Source organism: Chlamydotis macqueenii, chromosome 1, assembly GCF_036417535.1.
Source record: "Chlamydotis macqueenii isolate bChlMac1 chromosome 1, bChlMac1.mat, whole genome shotgun sequence".
NCBI classification, from domain to species: Eukaryota; Metazoa; Chordata; class Aves; order Otidiformes; family Otididae; genus Chlamydotis; species Chlamydotis macqueenii.
Window position 1 is genome coordinate 191607593 of NC_141556.1, and position 24060 is coordinate 191631652.

At 37.8% G+C, this 24060-nt stretch overlaps 1 protein-coding gene across 2 annotated transcripts in view; it reads left to right on the forward strand.

Moving 5' to 3' along the window:
- The first annotated feature begins 7339 nt into the window (after positions 1-7339).
- Positions 7340-24060, forward strand: part of LOC104476303 (uncharacterized) — a 41910-nt gene continuing 25189 nt past the window's right edge. The window contains exons 1-3 of one of the 2 annotated variants that reach the window (XM_086771995.1): positions 7340-7411; positions 10009-11444; positions 20075-20199. In XM_086771995.1, the coding sequence (XP_086628121.1) occupies positions 10009-11444; positions 20075-20199 (1561 nt within the window). In that variant the 5' untranslated portion in view covers positions 7340-7411. Of the gene's footprint in view, positions 7412-7832; positions 8816-10008; positions 11445-20074; positions 20200-24060 lie in introns of those variants that run through there. The other variant, XM_086771996.1, reaches the window with a different exon arrangement.

Sequence of the window (24060 nt, forward strand, 5' to 3'; positions counted from 1 at the left end):
CTATAGATTAACATTAGGTGACTTAAGAGAAGCTGTTGAGCAAATCCCTCCATACAGTCATCACCGGAGTCTGATGAAGGGCGAGCACCAATAACAAGGAATTTGAATGGAAGCCAGTTGATGTGGTTTTTATTTGAATGCAAACTACATTTCTAACATTACATGAGTTACCTAACAGAAATCAAAACCACTTAACTGAATCCTAAAGTAGCTTTTGTTTCCTTTTATAAATGGTTGGGGAAAAATCAAGGCAGAACAGAAAAAAATGAAGTTTAAGAAATAGAAGGGTATTTTTTTTTGCTTTTTTTTCACCATACTTACCTAAATTCCTTTTCTTAATGTAGCAGGTTTGTTAAAGTGGTACTTTTGTTTCTAGTATAGGTATAACCACCTTCCTCTTGTTTGCTTCTTATAATTATGACTCTTGAACAATTGCATCAAAAATATTTTGCTAGAAAAACAATTAAAATGAAATACATGTGATTTCTACACTAAGCCCTCCACACTGAAAGGGTTTTTGCCATGTAGAAGGGAGAGTTAGTGCCTATATACACCTCTGACTTTCAGGTGTAGTGATTTGTCTTGTAGAAAGAAAAAAAAATAGTTCATTTACTGGTGTTGATTCTTCAACTAAATGGCTGACATTATCATGAGCATGAGTTAACTTTGCAACTAATTTTAGTATGTCTCTCAAGTAATTTGCAAGGAAGCCACACGGAAACAGTGACTTAAGATGACTGGAATTTTTAGACTCTTACTGTCTCTGTGAGCGCTGTTTCCAACACTGTCTCCTTGTAAACAAAAATCAAACAGCTGAATAAGACAGTGATACTCAGAAGCGACTAGCTTGAATACATGTGCAACATTAATTCTAAAGTTTAGTAATTACCGCTGTAATCTTAGTGCTAACAAGTCTGACTCTACCAAAACCACCTATTTGCATCTGTCTTGTGGTTGTTTTCTAATAAAAAGACAAGAATCATTAAGTACTATATGACATTTCACAAAAAAAAAATAAAATTACTAGAGATGATATTACGTTACTTTTCAGGGTGAGGACTGCAGGAAGCCTTTCACTCCACCTACTTAACTGCTCTCTTCATGAAGTAGTTAACAGCTACAGCAGGACACCACTGAGATTAAATGACCTGCTAAAGTAAAGTCTATTAAAATAAAAACTATTACCCCCTCCCAAAATGTGTCATCTCAAGTCAGCTGCACATGTACCTTTATCTCTGACCTCTCTTCTTCAGATAGGATCATAAACAGGTCAGTGCCTTTTTGGATACATGTATGGGGAGAGCAATAAAATGTTTCATGTTACAGTAGCCACAAGAGCAAAAAACATCATTTAGATTGTTAATGTTCTGAAACAGAATCTGTCTCTTTACTGCAGTCAGGAAGTGATAGTGTTTATTTTGCTACCAACAAGTGCATCTTTTATGCTTTAGCTAAACTAGATCTTGCAGTCTGATAGGAGTAAGTTAGAGAGCAATAATGCACAAACCTTTAAGGCTTCAAATACCAGTTTGTTAGGTTTTCTTTTTCATTCTAGTGTGGCTTCACAGTGGTTTTGTTGCTAAAAGTCCTGGCAACCTCTTGCTGACCACTGACCACTCCAGCTATTTGCACAGTAAATTCCTTAACTTAACACTAATATAACCTATGGCAGCCAGCACCTAAAAAGCCACAGCAGTCAGGTGAAAAAAAAAATTGTTCTTCCCTTAGCTCCTTGCTGACAGTTATGACAGTAGAGAATTAGTAGTTTGGGAGTCTGTACCAGCAGTCTTTCTTTCCCTGATGATTAGCTCAGTTTGTCAGTGAATTAAATTTGTTTCTCCTATGAGTTACCTTTAATTGATTTAAATGTTCTCCATCCTTAATTGAGATGTAGGATAGGAGGTGGGAGAGGAGAGTACATAACATAAATATTCTTGAACAATGCTGTTAGTATGACAAAATGGGAAAAATATTTAAGAAATCTTTACTGCTATTTGTATCTGAAAAGTGAGCATCTCAGTTGTTAAACTTCAAGTATTCAAATAAAAGTAATTTCAAGTAACAACTGAGTAGTTAAAATTCAAAAGTATTTTACAAAACAGTGGGGATGTCAACATTGCCCTAACTACGCATGTTGCACTAAACTTCTGTAGTATTTCATCATCTCTTGTCCTCTCACTCAAAAAGTTATTAGTATATTAAGCATTACATAGATTAATAGAATGGTTTGGGTTGGAAGGGACCTTAAAGATCATGTATTTCCAACCTCCCTGCCCTGGGCAGGCACACCTGCCACTAGACCAGGTCGCTCAAAGCCCTATCGAACCTGGCCTTGAACACTTCCAGGGATGGGGCATGCACAACTTCTCTGGGCAACCTGTTCCAGTGCTTCACCATCCTCATAGTGAAGATACTTTAACATATTGTGCTGTGTAAAATGCTGGGAATTTTTCAGTTGCTCTATTGATGCTCTTTTTCTTCTACTCCCACTTTGTGCTTTTACCATTCCACTGTACGCCTCCTATTTAAAGCTACTTATTTTAATGTCCCATTGAATGTAAGTCTACTGAAGGATTATACTCGTTCTTCTCCATTTTTATGTAAATGTAAGCTGCTATTTTGATAGTCTTGCAGACTGGATTGGACCTTCACCTTGAGTGTCGCTTCCCAGAAACTCCCCGTGCTCTACTTTGAAATACATGAATTGTCCAGAATCGTGTTTTCTTGGTCTGCTTTCCCCTAATATTTCACCACTTACAAGCTCAGCTTTGTTGTAGGCCAGCAGTTGTTATATTTTCTAAAGCCCTCTGCCTTAAAAGTTAAATCTTACCATTCTTTTACTTCTGTCTCACCGTAGTGCTTGAGACCTAACTCACAGAACGGGTATTTTACTGTTGAGAAAAAAATCTATGTATGATGTAGATTTCAGCTAAAAAACACTAAATCAAAGGTTTCAAGAACCTCCAAAGTAAATTAATTAGTTGTTCCTTTTATTTTCTCCCCACTTTTTTTTTATCTCCAAAAAGGTTCATCCTATACTGGAAGGGAATCAAATAACAATATTTAAACGGCAAATTACTTATATTATAGTCAAAACAAATACTAGCCTATCCATGGCTTAAACCTCACTTACTAGAATCTGTTGCATATATTAAAAAAATACTCCTATCTCCCATAACCAGTAAGCTATTAGGGATAGTTTTTTGATAAAAAGATAGAACTTCATCAAAACTGTAATTCCTAAGTTAATTCTCAAGTTGAAATTTGAAAATAAAATAACTCCACTTTATTTGTGTAAAGTAATACGTAAAAAAAAGTTACTGGATTTTTATGACTGAAACTTTGATGTGACATCTACATATCAGTATACCTCTGCCATATAAAAGTTTCAGAAAATCATTTGGCAAGCAACATTCCTAGTTGGCTGAGTAAAACAGTTCTCTTAATGTTCACAAGAATTTCTCTCTCGATATAGTGTGATTTAAATTCATAGAATTATGCAAGAGTATTTTCTGTATTTCCTAATTTATCTTGAAGCCTCACTTTTTCAAACAAGATTTAGTGAAGTACAGAATGGCAAAATAAACTAAGACCCAAGGTGATTACCTGGACAACCTTGAGGAGTGGGCCCATGTGCACCTCATGAGGTTCAAAAAGGCCAAGTGCAAGGTCCTGCACCTGGGTCAGGGCACCCCTGGTATCACTACAGGGTGGGGGATGAAGGGATTGAGAGCACTGCAGAGAAGGACTTGGGGGTACTGGTGGATGAAGAGCTGGGCACTGAGTAGCCAAGGCGCACTTGCAGCCTGAAAAGCCAACTGCATCCTGGGCTGCTTCAAAAAAAAAACATGGCCAGCAGGTCAAGGGAGGTGATTCTCTCCATGTACTCCACCCTGGTGAGATCCCACATGGAGTACTGTGTCCAGCTCTGGAGCCCCCAACATAAGATGGATATGGACCAGTTGGAGAGGGTCCAGAGGAGGCCATGAAGATGATAAGAGGGCTGGAGGACCTCTCCTGTGAGGCTGAGAGAATTTGCGCTGTTCAGCCTGGAGGAGGGTCTGGGGAGACCTTATAGCAGCCTTCCAGTACCTCAAGGGGGCCTACAGGAAAGATGAGGAGAAACTCTTCAGCAGGGCCTGTTGTGATAGGACAAGGAGTAAAGATTTTAAACTAAAAGAGGGTAGATTCAGGCTAGGTATAAGGAAGACATTTTTTATGATGAGGGTGGTGGAACACTGGAGCAGGCTGCCCAGACAGGTGGTATATGGAAACTTTCAAGGCCAGGCTGGATGAGGCTCTGAGCAACCTGATCTAGTTGAAGATCTCCCTGCTCCTTGCAGAGGGGTTGGACTAGATGACCTTTAAAGGTCCCTTCCAACCCAAACCATTCTATGATTCTGTCTTTTAGAAGAGGCATGATTAAATGTTTGTAACTAGTCCTCTTGAACTCAAATGCATGCCTTATTAAAGTTTTATTAGAAGAACAGTTATGAGAAGAAGAGTACTCTGCCTTTTCACATCTGGTAAGAAGATCAAGACACCACATCTAAATGATTGAGCTATCATTACATATTAATCCTTAATTGTAAAAACCAATCTCAAGTAGTTCCTGTGGATATTTATCTTTTTTTTCCCTTGTTATTATAGATGGAATCTCATCATTCCATATATCTTAAATTTGCCTGATCTTTTCTATTAAAAGGCAGATTACAGACATTTAATGTTTTGCTAACGTTTAATTTTTCAGGTTAATATTTTTCACACCAGCTACCTTCTTCACGCCGAGTTGTTTTGGGAAGTTTTATCTAAAACGTTTCTAGAAACAAACTTCAGGGAAATTTTTCCTTAGATAAAATAATAGTATAATGTTTTTATTAAAAATACCCAGTGCTTCCCCTTTTATGAAACATTATCAATTTGAGAAATCTGAAGAATATTCCTCTTCCTGCTGCCATTAGTGTACCCAAGGAGCATACCTCTGTCTCTGTGGAGAATGTATGTATTCTCTGTAGTTTTCCCTCTGCAAATGGATGCCACTGTGATGCTGCGTTCCAGACTTACAGGAGAAAAAAAATGCAGGACATTAGTTTCTTGCAGGAAAGTGGAAAGTGATAAAAAACAGAAGGAAGAAAACACCCTGAATCAAATGGAAAGGGAGAGAAGGGGGAAAAAGAACAGCATTCATAGTAGGAAGTGATACAGGACTAGGGAATGTAAAGGAATAATGGGAACCAGGCAAGAACCAAGATCATATTGGAAAGGAACAGTAGAGGTGAGGAAGATACACCAGTCACAGCGGGTAGAAACACTGGAGTGTAACAACAGTGGCAAGGAGGTGCTGGTTAGAGCAACATGGTAAGGTCACGTTAGTTGGTAACCATTAGGATGAGGTGACAGTTAAACTGACCCAACGGCTGAATGCCACTGAAAGGAAGGGTACCAGTCCCTTCACCCTCCCCAGCTACAAAAAAAAAGCTACTAGGTGAGAGGAGCCAGGACAGCAGCTAGGCATCCCCATATATGGGAAGGGAGTAACAGAAGCACCTTTTCTGATAGTACTTTAGTTTTAGTCTGGTTTAGTTGTAATTTGAAATTGCACCTTAAGGCATGTTTTTTTTTTTCCACAGGACCTGAAATTGGGCCCATGCTGAAGACAGCAGTACATTTACACAACTACTTACCTTAGCACAAGTACCAGTGATCTCTGCCATTGGTGTAAGGCATCAACTATACCAGTAAACCATGTAGGAATTAGGATGATGCTCCAAAGTGGATAGTTGCCATCTTCCCTTTTTAATTGATGAAATCAAATTCAAAAACTACTCTGAGGAAATGCTCCCTTTGCAAGTTCAAACATTCAAGCTACACAATGTCAAAACTATTTTTCTTCATAGAACTTTCCCTTATGCATACAAATTGTGATGCTATCTGTAACGTTCAAGTCAACTTAAACTTACAAGATCCTTGGAAAACTCAGTCAAAATCTGATTACACACAGTGGAACATTTTCCTTTCACTCTTCTCTTAGATCAGTTAAAGCAAACATTTCATCAACTAATATAACGGTGATGGCATAAATATCAAGGAACACAAGAACAGATAATTTTTCATAATTTGTTACCCATGCAATTACTCTACTACACTCTCACATTTTTACTTCTGTGAGAATTTTCCACCAAAATCATAGGTGAGCTTTATATGTTAAAGGAGGTGTGATTTGGGTGACATATAGTAGAGGTACATGGTAGAGCTCTACCTCATACATGGTAGTGTTCTAACATAAACACATGAAAAAAAAAGAAGTTATAAAATTCAGACTCCATGCAGCCTGAGGATTCCGGGGGAATTTTTTGTAGCTGTGTCTCAAATAAGTACAACATCTTCCCATATGGGATCTGTAACAGCTGTAGCAGTATCATCAGGGAAAGCGTATTTTATTACCCTCAATGAGACTGAAAAAAAATGACATTAGGGTATTGTCAGTGGCTTATTTAATTAGGTACACAAGTACTGGGAGAATTCCCAAAACAAAGTACATCTGAGACAATTACTGGATCTCCAGGTACTACCCTCAGAAGCTCCACATGCTGTATGCTCTTATTCTCTCTAAATGGTTAATTTGGGCTTTTCATGATTTAGCTTGTGTAGGGAAGCAAGTAACTATTTTTTTCAGATGTAAAACAGTTTTGTCCCTAAAGATGAAATAATCTATAGCATTACTACTAAAAAAGAATTCTCCAAGAAGTCAAAAATCTTGGTTGCAAAATATTTTTAATATTAAGGATTAGCCTTATTATCTTTAGATAATCTCATGAAAACGGGTAGAAGAATAAGGCAGTGCAGCCCCTTCTATTTCCAAAAATACTTGTGTTACAGATATTCCACCAGCCTGCAGTAATAGCCTCCTTCGTATATCTGTGTGTCTACATTTTTCTTGGTAGCAAAGATCAGATCTTTACAGTATTTCCTATTTTCCTTCCTAGAACCCCCAGAAGAGTTTAAAAAGGCCTAAAACCCCCTCCCCCCTGTCGGCGTAGATCATGCTCCTCCGGGGAAAGCAGCCTGTGGCGGGAAACCCGCCCGTCTCGCGGGCAGGCGGCCGCTGCCCCGCCCCTCACGGCCCCACGCGCTCCGTTCTCTGCTCGCGGTCTATCCGTCACGCCTCTTTCGCGCTCACTGACGGCTCGGCTCGGCCCAGGGGAATTCTGGGAGTTGTAGTCCGACGCCCGACCAGGCGGAACTACAAGTCCCATAACAGCTGGGGGCTGCGGGGGCGGAGGGGCAGAGGGAGGTGGCGCGACTTTGCCAGTGAGGAGTTGCTAGCGGTTCCCTGCCCCTCGCGGCCCGCCGGGGGTGCGCTGCTTGCCGCGGCGGCGGAAGGAAGACGGGAGGGTGCCTCTGCCTTGAGGTTGGTCGTCTCACCCGTATGTGGCTTTGGCTTCCGTTCAGCGGGGCCGGGAAGGCGCTTCTCCCCGTCACCGCCATCACCACCACTGCCACCGATCTGTGGCAAAAGGGGGCCGTGGCCGAGTGCTCTGGTCACCGAGGCCGGGCGGGGAGGGGGGCGCTGCGGGGGCGGCGGTGTTGGCGCACAGGAGCCGGCTGCTGAGGTTGTGGGACATGGGCGCCGGGCTGAACAAGGCTGTGTGGGGCGGGGAGGGGGGAAGAGTGCCTTATGCTGAGGCGTGGGGAGCGGGGGGGAGCGGCGGGCACGCCTACCGGGAGCTGGGGCTGGCGGCTCCCGGCAGCCTCGGGCACCCAGCTCTCCGCGGCGGCCCCACCGCCACCATCCCGGTGCGGGAGCAGCGTCTGCTTCCCCCGGCCCCGAGGTGCGGCCTGGCTCTGTGTGAGGGACGCTGGCCTGCGTGCTTTGTCACCTCCCTACCCAGAAAGGAGGAAAGCCAATCAGTTCCCACCATCTGTCAGTTCGGCCATATATGCCGTATTTTTCCATTTAGAAATTTGTCCTACCAGTGGAGCTTAAGGCCTTGAGTTACTTGGTTGAGTCTTCTGGATGTTTGGCAGGTGAATTAAAGTGGTAATTTAGTGTTGCAAGTGCCAGCCTAGTGAATCACATATACCAGCTCAGGTTCAGTGCTTACAACCTGTTCTTTACAGAAATAGGACAGGCCTATGCTTATCTCATTCAAGAGGCAAGACTGTCACATAGATTGCCAGTACATACTTGCTTTGTGTCCCGCCCCGCCCCCCCCCCAAGAATGCAGGTGGAGATGTTTTCACATGCAACTTCGCTGTCCTAAAGGGTAGTCAGAGAAAGTCTGCTAAGGATTAGCAAGAAAGGATATTCCTGTGTGGGACAGTCACAAAGCAGCATCCTCCATCATGAGAGATATTGCAGGCAGCAAGTGTTCACATGCTCTGTTTAATTCCACATCAGAATACAGGCTGTGCTTAAATACCATCCCAGAAAGCAGATGAGGACATAGACACTAATAAAACAACTTTTCTGTTCTAGTCCTGGTTTTGAGTGGAGGTATAGTAACATTTTTTGACAGGTGGGGGATAGAGTCCACAAATCAAATAATGTCATACTTACTTTCTGATTTACAAAAAAGAGGAACTGAGAAGCTGGAGATATGCTTAAAGCATGTGTATCTTGAGAGGAGGAGAGACAATAGTACCCACAATGTTGTTTCACCAATTCTGAGAAAGGGGGATAGTTGCATGGCGTGTTTCTCCCTATTATTAGTGCTATCTTCTAAGTAGTGAAGTCAAATGCAAGCAGAAAAATCTCCTTAGTTAAGATATTTGGAGACTGAAGATTGCAGAATTCCCTTCCTTTGGATAGGAGGTGAGAAAGTGCCCAGAGTAACACCTTTTCTTGTCAGTTTTGCAAGTGAACATGAGACGATAAATGTTACTTACAAATCTTCCTTTAATACTACCTAGAGATCCTTTTCAGATAAAGAGAAAAAACTTCATTTCTTCTCTAGAATGAAGAGCATGTGACATTTTATTAATAGTTACTCCTAGAAAGTTGAAATGTTCACAGAAAGCAATAGAATAAACACTCCAGTAGGAAAAATAGTCTTTCTTGTTTGGTAATGCATTGGGGGGCAAGATTTGCTGAATAAACTGCTTGGCATTTGATTTATAATAAAATTACTATTGTTTTTTGTGGAATACTATCTAGACTTCAGGAATACAACTGAAAATCCAAGTAATTCTAGCTAATAGATGGATAATGGCATGACCACATGTTACAGTGGTGAATGCCCTCTTACTCTGGTTTTAATTACTCTCGTATCTCTGAATATTTTTGGAACTTATTGGTTCATTCTTAGATTGCAGTCTGTTTGGGGCAGGGATTGCTTTTTTGTGTATTTATTCTTAGAAAACATGCAACCAAGTGGTCTTGGTCCCTAATAAAGTTTTTAGTTGTTCCAAAACCAGAAACGTAATAACAGGTTGCGGGTTTCATTTTAAGTCTTATTTGGCTAGTACCAAATTATAAATGCCATCCAGCATCTGTTTGATGGGTGTTAAATGAATTAGTTGAGTTCAGTTCATGTCACAGGAAATAAGTCTTGCGATTGAAGTATTTGCATTTGTGTTGGTCATATTAGTAGTGATGTCAGGCACCAGTTAGTGCATTGGAAGTTGGCACATGTTTGTGCTGGGGAAGAGATTTATAATACTTGGCAGATTAACACAGGTCAGTAGGGAACAGAGGTTGTTGATGCAATTCATTTTGCAAAGATTCACATTTTAAAAGTGCGATTTGTGAATTATTTAAGATATATCATAAAATGTGACTGCTAGACTGGTATAGCACTAATGTATTTCTTTCCTAAAGATGTGCAATAATATGGCAGTTTTGTTTAAACAAGACTTCCAGTAGATGATGTCTGCTTTGCTTCTAGTTGAATACATTGTGACCATGAAGGATCTGAGGTTGCATATCATAGGCCTAAATAACTTCTGCTTTTTTATACTTTAATCTAAACATGTGCATATTGATAATGTATTAATTTTTTTTCTAAGATGCTTCATGCTGAAAGTAGAGTAAGGCTCTTGGAGTGTCAGGATGAAATCACAACTGAGTCATGTTCTAAAAAAATGAAGTCAACAGAAGGAGTTTACGAGAAACTCTTTGATAACCAAGGTATTCAAGAGAAAGTGGATGCTGAGAGAACATCAAATGATTTGATACCAGCGTATGCCTCACATAACCAAGGGCAACATGAAACGCAGAAGCCAGAGAAAATACTTAGTAGTGTCTTGGGAACACTGAATGAAGTGCTTCCTGAATATAATACAGTGCTTAGTCAGTCTGTTGATTCAGAACCTGCGCAGAATGTAAATCTTCCATTTGCATCAATAAATTACACTGAAGTTGAAGAAAACAAAAGCCCTTTTATTACAAGGAATGCTGGTGAAGATAATACTAGAAATAGTAGTACATCATTCTCAGTAAGTAGAAATGCATCAGATGAAGATTTTTTTACAAGCAAAGAATTTATCGGACCTATTTACAAGCCACCTGAAAGTAACAAACAGGACAAATCTGGCAGTTACAATGAATGTAGAAGCAGCGAGGGAGATCAGAACGAATTGCATGGGAACAAAAGTAAAAGAAAGGAGACGAAGAAGACGCAGGCTATTCCTTCTGCTGTACCAGAAATAGATGATGAACTGGATCAGTTCTATAAAGAAATTCACCAGCTGGAAAATGAAAATTTAGATACTAATTTTCAGGAAAAAGAAACTGAAGCTTCTCAGGAACAATACTCTCCATATAACTGTAGTCAAACCTCACAAGAGGATTATCAACGGGTATTGTTGGGCAGCCCACAACCATTTTGTGAGAATGGACAGTGTTTATTTGGGGAACAGAATGGTCAGAAAACAAGCAATGAGCAGCAGTTCACAGAAACAAGTGGCTGGAAAACTGAAAATACCTTCAATGGACAAGTAGATTCTAAATATTGGAACTACTCAGTGCCTGAATTCAGACCTGCTTGGCAGTCAACAAAGTCTTTCATAGTACCTCAGGGACCTCCTCCTCCTAAATTCAACCATCAGTCACATTTTCAGATACTTAATTCCCCTCCACAAAAAACAAATGCTCTCCCTTCTCAAAATGGTGAACTTTCTTGCAAAAATTATCATGGTTACCATGGAAATACTGATACCAACAATCATGGTCCATTGCTTGATCAAAGTAACAGCTGTGCTGGTTATAGTGATATCCATACTACTCAGGTCTTCAGAAATGTAAATAATGATCAGAATGGACTCCAAAATAATGGTTTCTGTGAAACCAGAGAAGATTGTTGGAGGGATCTAAAAGCTGACCATACAGAAGAAACACATAGCTTTTCTTCCTTACATTTACCTGAAGAAAGATTTGGTTATTCACAGAAATTGCTCCTAATCTTAAGAGGCCTGCCTGGTTCAGGGAAATCAACGCTTTCTCGGTGAGTAAAGACTTAAAGCTTGGGAAGATTATTCAAGTCAAAGTTTTGGAAAATTAAAAAAGAATATATCTGTAGACAATTGTCAAACTTTGGTATTTATAAATTAGGCTATTAAAATGCAGTAATTTTTACTTAATGAGGACATTTGACAGGAAATATTGAAAAAAAAAATGGGAGGTTTTGGTCTCCTTTAGAGTATTGATGAACAGGAGCTTTTTTATGTTAAATTTCAAATGTTCTATGTCCGTTAAATTGCATAATCTCTTATTCTGAAACTTTTGGATGTACTAGTATCTGATGATCTGCCTCTTTTTTATTCCTAAATGCCTTCATTTAAAAGAATCTTCCATCAAATCTAGCAGCATGAATTTGACTGAACCAGAAGTACTTTTTTATGCCCATAAAAATATTTAAAGATCATTAGAAGAATTTTGCTACTGTGAAAATACTTAATTTGTTTTCAGTGTGTTGGTGAAACTGAGCATAATCTCATTCCCTTTTTTCGTACTATACTCTGTCAACTTCTCTGTTTATTTGTGAAGAACATACAGGAAAAGTATTATTTTCCCGTAAAATATACTTGTTGAAGTGTGACAGGTTAAAAGGAAGTACCATCTCCAACTTGGGTTTTTACTATTTTTTGGCGTAGTTTAAAAAGCACATAAGTTGACATATAGCACAGACACTATATATGTTAAGTGAAAATCAGTTTCTCTTGCATGCAAAAAAAAAAAAAGAAGTTACTGTATCAGTACTTACTGATTGAGCTTCATCCAGAAACTGTACATCACAAATGGGATATCTTCTGCGGTCATCTTCTGTTGTATGCTAATAAATAGATAACAGTGATCTTGCTCTTCTTTGTGTTATGTATAAAGGAGTAACCTTGCTGTTTGGGGTTTTTTTTTTTTGCTGATATTTAGGAGCCTGTGATCTCCATATCATAGAAGAATGCCTATTAGAAATTTCTAGCTTACATATTTATATAATTTTCTATAACAGAAATTTCTATAACTCTGTAACATTTTTTAGTTACAGAGTGCTCTATTTTGCAAACTTGCATTTCTGAAGCTGCATGATCCTGTGTGGGTATCTTTATAATAATTTCCTTAAAGGGAAAGCAACATAGAAAGTTTAAAAACAAAACAAAACCCTGTGGAAAAAAAAAGCTGCAGTGCAGGAATTGGATAATACTCAATGTGAATATAACTAATAGAATAGACTATTTTGTTTTTCATGTTTTGTGTGCTGAACTGTCTTTGAATCTTTCTTCAAATACATTATTCATATTATCTGAAACATTCTCAGTATCTTCAGGTTTTTACAAACACATATTCTTGCTTTTTTAATCTCTTGCTAGTGAGATCAAATACTAATTTCATTTAACAGATGCAAAAGTGGGCACTATAAGATCAAGGTAAAGAATAGTCACCAAATTTGGGTGCAGAATTTGAACTGTGTGGGACTTGGTTTTCAGTGTATTCAATTATATACAGTTTCGTATGTTCAAAGCTTGGTTGCAGTGTTAATTCCCATGAAATAATATTTCAGGGTCTCAGGTACCTGGTAGTGGGGGGAGGGGAAATATATGTATTATTAGTTAAGTCTTAATATAAGTTGACTCTGTGTGTGTGACATCATAGATTTCTGCACTGTAGATTACAGCAGTGAATACAGTTTTCTGATGTCGTATTAGTACCCACAGGTATCTTTGCAGGCTTGGCATCTTTAGCACCTGCAGACAAACCTCTGTCACTTGTACTAGCAAAAGGACAGTGAAGGAAAAGCAGAAAATTGACATAATCTTTCTGGATCAGCACTAGAAGGGAATGAGATGCATCTTGCAAGTGGGTTTCCCAAGTAGGAAATGACAGCAGAGCAGCAGTGAGACCCCAGAACCTTGAATTCCTATCTGTGTTTTGTGCAAAGTAAGGGTTTGTAAGTACAAACACTTTTCCTCCTGCTCCTACACTTGAGCCATGTCTGTCCTGAATCTGCCAGAGAAATCTGTGTTTTGACTCTTCCATCCCAACTGCTTGGAATCACAGGCATGTTTTTTGGAAGAAACTTGTGGAAGTCAGCTAGTCCATCATTCTTCTTGGAGCACGTCTGTCACTGTTGTTGGATCAGATGAGTTATGTCTTTGTCTAGCCTGATCTTGAAAAACCGACAAGTACAGAGATTCCACAGTCTCTCCAAACTTTTCTTGTGCAATACTACCCTCCTAGTAAAGAAGTTCTTTCTATCTCCAAACTGAAGTTCCTGAGCCGTAATTTGCTTGTGTTCTCCTGTGTTATAACATGCTGTTACCTGGTAGAATCTGGCTTATCATCTTTGCAGCTTCCCTTCAGGTAAGGGGATAGGCTTGTTCACTGTAATAGGCTGATATCAGATAGCCTTTCACTGCTTTCATTGCCAGACTAAACAAGCCCAGCTGCTGTCAACCTCTCCTTGTAGGTCGTATGTCCTTAGCCACCTCAGTAGCCATCTGTTCAGCCCTTTCATGATTTTCAGCATGTCTTCTGAGCTGGGAAGCCCCAAACTGGACATAATATTTCAGAACTGACTGCACAAGAGCCAGGTAGAGTGTGGATGATACCTTCCATTGACCTACTGGCCACATTTTCTCTAATAAAGGCCAACATGTGATTTGTGCTTCTTTTGATGAGAGCACACCATGTTCACTGTAATCCTCAGATCCTTTTCAGCAGGGCCACTCAACCAGTCACTTTCCCTCCTGTACTGATGCTTAGGTTTCTTTTTCACCAGTTGCAGAACTTTACTCTTTTCCTTGTTGATCTTCATGATGTTTTGCTTAGCCCAGTGCTTGAGTTTCAAAATGTCCTCTGGATAGAAGCCTTACTGTTCAGTATGTTGGGCACCACTACTAATCTGGCGTTATCTGCAAGCTCTCTGCCTCATCATCCAGGTTAACAGTGAAGATACTGAAAAAAATTGGTCCCAGTACCATCTCTTGCTGTACTGTGCTTGTTACTGATTAGGAGATGATGTCAGGAGCCTTGGTAATTTCAAAGTATGCTACATTCATCACACTGTTCTCATCCACAAAGGCAGTAGTTTCATCAGAGAATGCATTCTGGTCAGTAAAGAGTGATTTGTCTGTTGCAAAACCCATATTGACTCTTCCTGATTACTTTAATTTCCTTCACGTGTTTGGAGGTAGATTCTGAGAGGATGAACTCCATTGTCTTTCCAGGAACTGAGGTTAGATGAGGTTGAGCAGCCTTTACTTCCTTGGGTCCTTGTCTTTACTTGCCGTAAATATGAGCATAACAGTGGTTTCCTGGTCATTGGGGAGCTCCCCTCATCTCCTTGATCTGTTTCCTGCATTCACCTGACCTAGACAATCCCAGCCTCCTGAGGCTTGTTCGACCTCCTGTCTCTTTATCCATTTGTTTCCAGTTTTGTTTTTCTGTTCCTGTCCAACCATGGCTTTTGGTCTGTGCTTACTAACTCCATGTCTGCTCCTAAACTCTAAGCGCATTTCTCAGTTCCTTCTTCTCCCCTCCCCTTTCTTCCGAGATTGCTCTTGTCCCTGTTTCAGCTGGTGGTATTACCTCATTCCCAGCTTCATTGTACCATTCCTTCCTTGCATTTCACTCTTTGCCTTGTCCCTATTTCCTAGCTCTGCTGCGAGTACCAAGTTGCTTGTTGCAGTGTTAGTACCACTATGCTTCCTATGTCCTTCCTGTTTTAGGCCAATTTTGTTTCTTCTCTTGTCATTCTTAAGATTGTGTTGGGAGAAATGTGTCTTACAGTGCAGTATTGGTACTGAATCAACTTCCTGCTGCTGCCAAAATGCTCTGTCCAAGAATGGGTTTACTGCAGTGAGAATCTTTGCATTTTCTGCTCTACTTTGTACAAAAATTAGTACTTTTCACTATTATTTTCTGTGCACATGACATCTTAAGTCCCACAACTTAGGCAGATTTACAAAAAATTTTTGCAGGAAAAACAAAGGTGTGTACTTTGTCAGCTTTCTCAATCCAAAGCTTCTCAGAGAAAAGCCTGGAATAATGAAACATGAAAAATTATGTATTTCTTCCTTGGTTTTGGAAGTGGTTGACCATTTAGTTAGTTTTCTAAAACAATTTGGCCACACAGATACCCAGCAATGATATCTTCAATCTAAGTAACAAAAGTCTGCTACAGTTAAAGTAGATGATAATGTGGTCTTATAATGCTGGAAAAAGTTAAAAGAAAACAGACTTGGATTTTTAGGATATTTTGCTACTGAACTTGGCAGCAATTGCAATTTTCCATTCCTCCATAAATATCTGAATGTGAATTTGAATAAAAAGGAGCTTAGTGAGGTTGAAAGAACAAACACTGGTGTCATTTAAGAAGTGTATTTTGAATTAAATCCATTGTCAGGAGTATATAAAGACAGTTGTCTATCTGGGACCATTCTTCCTAAGAGCTCAATCTTCTTCTGAATGGAAAGTTAAGAGTTAGTATTTATAGCTGGATGTAGAAACAATTGTGCGCCTTTGTTTCTAATTGTGTATGTCTTTAAACAGTGTTACAAGCACTGCTTTTAAAGTAACATTTAAACAGCTTAGTAATACTACAGATTTTTAAACGATAGTTAGTGCTATAGTTAGTACGTATTTTCCCCTTTTCTGTGACTTATTAGGAATTTTAAATAGGTGAATTCTTAGATTCTAAGAGATCTTCTTTATTATAAAATCATCTAAGTAGACTAATCAGGATACAAGTTGGGGGGACCATTTCAGTTCTGAAGAAAATTGGAACAGGTTGCCCAGAGGCGTGGTAGATGCCCCATCCCTGGAAACGTTCAAGGCCAGGTTGGATGAAGCTCTGAGCAACCTGACCTGGTTGGAGATGTCCCTGCTCCTTGCAGGGGGGTTGGACTAGATGACCTTTGAAGGTCCCTTCCAACCCAAAACATTCTATAAATATGAAAAATGAAGGCAGGATTTGTGCGTGCGTGCAGTGTAAAAAAATGTGTACTGATTTACTGACTAATTAAAATGAGCATTTTGGTTTCAAGATGAGTTTTGTATGTTGAGCTAATATCTTCTGTTAGATCAGATAGCAAGACTGAGAAAAGTAGGTGAGCTACTTCAATTTTTCTGTCTACTTTGATTTCAGTGTCCTGCTATGTTCAAAGGTGGGTGTTCAATTGCATAGAAAGTTTAGAGTGTAAAAGCTGGATTACAGCAGTTGGATAATACTGCTGCTCATTTCAGGCATGTGCACATATGATGCTGACTGATCTGTAATTTGACTCCCTTATTAGAAATGTATTTTTCCTACTTTTTCTTTCTTTCTCCATCTCTCAAAAGTGGAGTATCATCTTTCTGTGAGTTTAGATAGTAATGATGCTTTCTTTGCATAGATGTGCTTTTTGTTCTTTCCATTTCCTCGTTCACGAGCCTGGGATAAATTTTATTTCCAAATACATCTTAGAAGTATATGAATTATTCCATATGATATTGACAAGTATGTTTGTGTTTTAAATTTTGCAAGTTTCAACACTGAATTCTGGAAGAGGTAATTGTCAGGCTTTTAAAATGTTATGTTAAATGAATTAATTTCACAATTTAAAAACAAGGTACAATCATTGCTGTAATAATTGAAGTTTCTGTTCACAAACTCATTATTTTATGGTAGCTTGTGTCTTATGTATAGGTAAGGGTTCTTTTACTCTGGCCTCTTTGGTAGTCACTTTGCCTTCCCAAATTATGTAGGTTTAGGATTATTCTTGCAAGCATAGTTTACTGTCTTAAATCCATTATATCAGTTATATAGGTTCATAAATAAATCATGGTGTATTCTGAACTTCAAGGAATAGTAACAAAATATTTAAAGAATAAACTTTGTTGGTGGGTTTGCAAGATTCCTGAACCCTTGTCATTGTGTTTCTTTGTCGCTACAACTAATGACGTTTGGAAGATACAACAGAAGAATTTGAGTAAGTGAATTATTTTCCAAAACACTGAGCAAACAGAGTCAGTTCCCATTAGTGTTGATTCATTAGTTCACATACATTCCAACAGAAACCTGGCAGTCAGGCTCCTAGGAGCTTTAGGGGTGTGTCTTTCTAGTCAGCTGGTAGCAAATAATAACTGAGATTCTTCTATCTCTTTTATTAAGTCAGATGGTCCTTACTCTTTAAGATGTGTGTATACACATTCAGCACACAAAAAGTGAGTGTGGAAGATGGATCTAGTTTTTCTAGCATTATTAATTGTCAGATCTATCATCCTGTAAATAAGAAAATGGGGCCATGTGTGAAATCATGGCCAAGTAACTTAATAAATATAAATTCCTGTTAAATATTTTATACAAGAGAGGAATACATATGAAAAAAATGCTATTGAGTGTGGTGTATCGTTTACTGGTGCTGTTTTATCTACTTAGAACAAAAATAGGCTTTGAATCCTTCTGTGCTCTCCTAAACCAGTGTAATACATATTATATTGAAAGATACAGGCACTAACAGAAACATTTATTGAACAATGTCCCAAAAAAGTGGCTGTACTTTTGATGTATCGTGCTCTGCTTTCTGAATAGCATTGCTATTTATCCTGAGGTAACCTTAATATGCTGAAGAGGAAGAAAGAGCAAGAAGGAAAAAACAGCTTGAATGCAGCTTTGATCATGTTACTTGACAGTTGCATCATTTGTGGTTTCTTCTGGTCCTCAGTAATCTGAATTTTGTTACAGATCTCTATTTTAAAACAAAAATAACCAACAACATAGTTGTGGGTCAATAAATGTCTAGGAATGTAAGTGAATGTGCCATACAGTATCCTAGTCTTTAAATTCTGATCCCTAACAGGTCTGTTGTTGGCGACAGGTGGCAAAACATAGCAAATTCCTTGTGTAGGAATTAAACTTAAGTAACTCTTCCTGCAGGTATTTATAGGAAAGCTTGGTAACTTAGAACTAACATACATTTGTTCCCCTACATTATTTGGGATTTGGCCAGTTCTTTTCTGTTCCTGCCACCTCAGCAGTAGTACATCCCGCATACTGCTAGCGCAGTTTGGGTGTCGTAGCTTTTGGCTACACTGCCTATTTCTGAGCTGAATAGTTGCCTAAATTTTCATAGGACAGCAATACCTGAGTGTTGCAGTGAGCTGTAAATGCTCTGTGGCACTGATTGTTTTTTATTTTCAAATGTAAATATATTATAGAAAACAAAAATGGTCAAAGAGATTTTTTTAATTGCACTTATTCTGTAGGTCAGACTTTAAACAGTATTGTACTATTGTCTCAGTTTTATGAGGTTTTCCTTTAAACTCCAATTTCCGAGGACTCTCCGAAAATAAAGTGTACATTTGGCAGAATGGGGACTGCTCATTGTGATAGATTAATATGGATTTGATTTGACAGAGCTTCTGATGTTATTGATCGACTAGCAGTTAATTATGCCCTGTAACTCTGCTGAAATCAGCTTTTCTGATTAATTTTTATTGGCATGGCTGGGCAAAATCTAGGATGAATTTTAATTAAATCCAAAGGTCAGTTCTGTGATGCTTCTAGAAGGTTTGGCTGTGGCATTTCATGACAATGCAAATACAGAATTCTAGAAAAGTTTAATAGATTTTTGTAGATTTTGTAGTATTCCTACATAATCCATTACAAAGCTTCTGTAATTAATAAACATGTTATCAGTAATATTTTATATTATGACGTAGAGTAAAAATAAACATGTTAACAATTAACATTGCAAGTGTGTGCCTCTAAGTTCCTCTTTTTACCCTCATTGGCTTCCTCACAGTGTCTTTGATTGTTTGCTAAAGTGTACTTAAATTTCTTCTGTAATCTTTAATGTTAGCTGTGCAAGAAGCAGAATGTAAAACAACTTATCCTGACCTACAAATGAAGTAAATTTCTAGCCAGTAAAATACCTATGTTGCTTGGAAGTGGCGGGCCTAAAAGACTGAGTAAATGTGAAATTTGCATTGCCATCTTTTTTTATCTTTATGGATTCCAGTTTGAATCTCTGCATTTTATCCATTTGCTTACAAGTTTGTTTTGGTTTGGTTTGTTTGTTTTCCCCACATAAAAATTCATAGTATTTTGGATAGAATATTTTGTCAGACTTTGTTGAAACTGGCCTATATGTCGAGAAGTCACCATGGAGTGGCATTGCCTTAGGAAACCAAGCTAAAACACTCTAATCCAGTGATTAAAGTGATTTGAGAAGTGATTGTTTTTATCCTAACTTGAAGTAATACATGCAGGGATAGTAAAATGCATCCAGTTCATTTCTTGGCTGCATCCAGATTCTTCATGATCAGTTTGGTTTCTAGAGACAATTCCAAATAAGAATTGATGTGGAACTTACTTAGAACTTACTGCAATATAACCATAAATTAGATGGGCACAAACATGTGCTGGGGATGGAGGAGAAGAAACAACAAATACAGAGGCAGCAGAAAGAGGGAAAATGTATTGCTTTAATTTGGATTAGAATTATTACGAGTGTACTTTTATAAACCTATTTAAAGTTTGCAAGAAGTTCCAAAATAGGGCACAGTTAAATTTGTTTTAGCTATATTATTTTTTTCTGTGTCTGTCTTTTTATATCTGAAAAAATTTAAAATATTTTTGCATTTTCCTTTCTTTAACAGTATTCTGCTTGGTCAAAGTCGTGATGGCATTGTTTTCAGCACTGATGATTATTTTCGTCAACAAGATGGATATACATATAATGCTACTCAGCTTGGTGATGCACATGACTGGAACCAGAAGAGAGGTTTGAATGCCTAAGAGGAATCCTATTAAATTATGCTTGTATTTAGAAAATAGACGTATAGCATAACATGCATGTGTGTTAATCTATATAAAAAGGAGTGTATGTGTGTATCTATATTTTAGTGTAGGGTATGTAGAAGTGTATATTTAAAGTATTCTTTGTATTTTAATTAATTCCTCCCCTCCTTACCCTAATGCTGAATTTATAATACATCAGGGGACATTTCTTTTTGAACAGTGAAGGATTTTTTTTTAGAATGATTATTATACTATCAGTTATAAAGAGCACTTTTGAGGGTGGAGTGCAGCAATAATAAATACTTTGAATAGAGTTCTTGGTAGGAGCCTAAGGAGCAGAAGAGTTGATAAGGTAGTAGTTTATGGATGAGAGGGCTCAACACTTCACAATTATAAGACCACCAAATAATCCTCACTTGATAGTGGCTTCTGACTGTTTCTGAATAGACCTTAAGATCTCTCTAGTTCTGTATCGCTTAGTTACACAGTGTTTTTGATAACCAGAATAGTATATAATTTAGTTATTCAGTGATTTTGATAGCAAGAACAAGAACAACTGTGCCACAGTTGGGGGTATAGAAACCCCTCACTGCAAAACATTTGCCAGAATAGATTTGGTTTGAAGTTACACTCAATTCTTGCCTTCTGCTTGGACTAGATAGAGCTCTGTGACTTGAAGTACTTGAGAAGCTCTTGGTTTCATTTGTGCGTGCATCCTTGAAATACGTGAAATGAGAACTTCACAGGAATGGTAATCCTGATAGTTGGGATTCTTGTCTAATGAGTAGGTCTCGGTTAAAGTTTCATGTAGGTTATATCAACTACATAATTTGTTTCTATATTTGCTAGTATTCATATGACAACATATTTAGCTACAGCTTTATAATCTTTCTGAAAATTCTGAGAATTATGGAGAAGGCAAAATTTTAGTTTCTTCACAAATGAGAAAATTACTATGTTAAAATTATCCTTTCCCTCCATTTCTGGAGAAGGAGTGAATCTAAATGTAGTAAGTATGAGAAAAAGTTAGTTACAAATGAGACTTAGTAGGTAAAAAAAAAAATTTATTTTAAATGAACAGAACTTCAAACTCTCAAATGTTTATAAGACAGTGAATTACATACCTTTGATAATAAAACACATAGACATTTAATGTAAAGGTTGTAAGGTCACATGCACAAATATTAGAAATACTAGAATTAATTTGCCACTGTGGCTTTAATTGTGAAATCAATGTCATTCTTACAGGGTTTTAGGCCTTTTAAGTTCACTTTTGTGGCTTTGCTAAGTGTCTCCTATTTTAGTTCATCCTGCCACTTCTACTGGAACTTTTGGCTGCCTTTGTGCTTTTGACATTGTTGCTGGTCAAGTTGGGGTATATCTAGTTTTTAAAATCTGGTTTTATTTGGTTCGCTTTTGACAGCAACTAACAAAATTAGTTAATTAATTACTAACTTTTTTACTTTTAAACTTTATCTAAGGTATTACATCAGCACGCTTAGCCCTTAGATCCATAGTTAAAACAAAATGGTAGAATATGTAAATGGGTTGTAGCTATAGAATAATCTTTCTTCACAAGCTCTTGTGAATTAATGATGGTCCCATTATCTTCATTATAAAATAGGCTATTCTCTTGCTACCTTTATGAATCTTTTCTGAAATGCATATTTCACAATTTTTCCCTTGTTTCTGTCAGCCTACCAGTTGTCTTTTCTAGATTCGGGTTTCAGAAAGATCATTTGTGCCAGGTTAATGAAGCCAGGGCAATCTATTTTTCTTTTTTAATTTTTTTTTTATAGCTTTTTCCATCAATTCTTAGTCATCTCTTGGAATAAATTTTTTTCTTTTTTCATCCCTTCTGTCTACAAAGTCACTCCCCAGCCTGTTCATTTAATTTTTTCCCATTGTATGGATGGACTTCTGTCAAGATAAAACCCTAGTTCTCTACAATAACTTAGGGTTTTTCTTCCTTCAGATCCCTGCTTTATTCAGTGTACAGACTGAACAGTGTTCACTAAATGGGCAGATACTCAACAGATGTGTTTTTTTAATCCTCACACTCATTGTGGATCTCACTTTTCATTTAATGAATACTATTTTAACTTTGTTTAATGGAACATTATTAATTCTCCTGGAAACTTTTTTGTATGAATGTTATTTTAGTATTTTGAGCTTCAGATATTTCAGTTATTTCATCTAGTTCATCATCTTGACTTTCCTGTGAGCATTAGTAGTATTATATTCTGAATTCTTCATTGGTAGGCTAAGGCACCTAAAAACCTCTTCCTATGTTGGATGCCAAACTTAGCAATTCAGGTATTTTCTTCAGGGTATGTAGTAGTAATTAAACTTCATATATTCAGAATAAATTCTCACTGTCTTCATATTCAGGTGATTTCATATCAGTTCTGTAAATGATACCTATAACTTTTGAAATTGGGTAGCCAGAAAATGAAGATCATGCAAAGTAGTGGCTACTTGGAAAGAGGTGAGATGATGGTCAAGAACATTCACCAAAAGATGATCCTTCTCCTTTTTCAATCATTGACTTACTCATTCTTTATCTCACAATTACTGAAAAAAAAAGGAAAAAAAAAAAAAAAAAGAAGAATGCTTGGGTCATGCTGATGATCTGATACACACCTCCGATTCAACTACAGAACAAGTGCATTGTATGTGCTGAAAGAGGTGAGAGTATACGGGAGGAAATAGTGCACAAACACGCAGTTAAGGACAGTATGGTAATACATATGCCCAATAATTACTACACACTCCACCTTAATTCAGGTATTTCCTAAGGTTCAGAATTTGTTTTGCAACCATAATGCTTTTTTTTTTTTTTTTTGCTTTTGCACCCTTGTGTCTTTTAGAAGACTGACTGAATCATTGCTCTTTTCCTGCAAAAATTTTGAAATGTGAAATTCTTGATAGATTTGTGGCTCACATTTCTAGTATTGCTTAGAACTAATTTTTTTTTTTCTTGGCTTCAATGTATAGCATCAGAGCAATTGATTTTTTTTTTAATAGAATTCATCTTCTGTAAAATAGATAAGGAATTGTCATTGTGTTTCTACTGATTAACTGAGGCACAAAGAAGCTGAGGAATAGATTTTTTTTTAAAGGCCTTACTTTCAATCGAAAGATGCTTTACAGTAGTTATAGGAGGAGTTGAGGAATCTTATTCATGAATCTGATAAGCATAAGTTGGAAATCTCTCCATCTGGCTTAGTTTCAGGCTCGCTTACTGATCATGCATGAGGTAGTTACTTACTAAAGATGTAGAAGTTATGTCCCTTTCTGCAAAGAATGTCAGAGATCTTGCTTTGAAAATAAAAAGATGAAGGAAGACAGAACAATGAAAATTAAGGTAGCCTGTTTGTCCCAAAAGTGGAATACTCAAGTACGCTCTCTAGGTACGCTCCTCTGCCAGAGTTCCTGCTCTACTTCTGGTAAGAATAGCTGAACTTCTGATTAGAATAGCCTAACTGCTGTCTGGGTTTGTGTAAAATGGAGGTGGATATCAAGCTGATACGGATATAGAACTTGAATTTTTCACTTCCTCGGGTAAGTCTACTGGGTAGCATTATGTAGAAGCTGAATATCATAATTGTGCTCTCTAGATATGCTCAAAAAAAAAAGTGGTTGTGCAATATGTTTTTTCAGGGACAAATCCTAGTAATATGAGTTAGGAGTCCTCTGAGAATGCTTTCTGGACTAACTATGTAAGAGATTTAGAAGAACGCCTGATCTCAAGATGAAACTTAGGTTTAGGCATAAGATAGATGCTTAATCGATTTATTAAGACTAAAGCAGTCTCGGGCTATGAAGAGATACCATTTTAGGC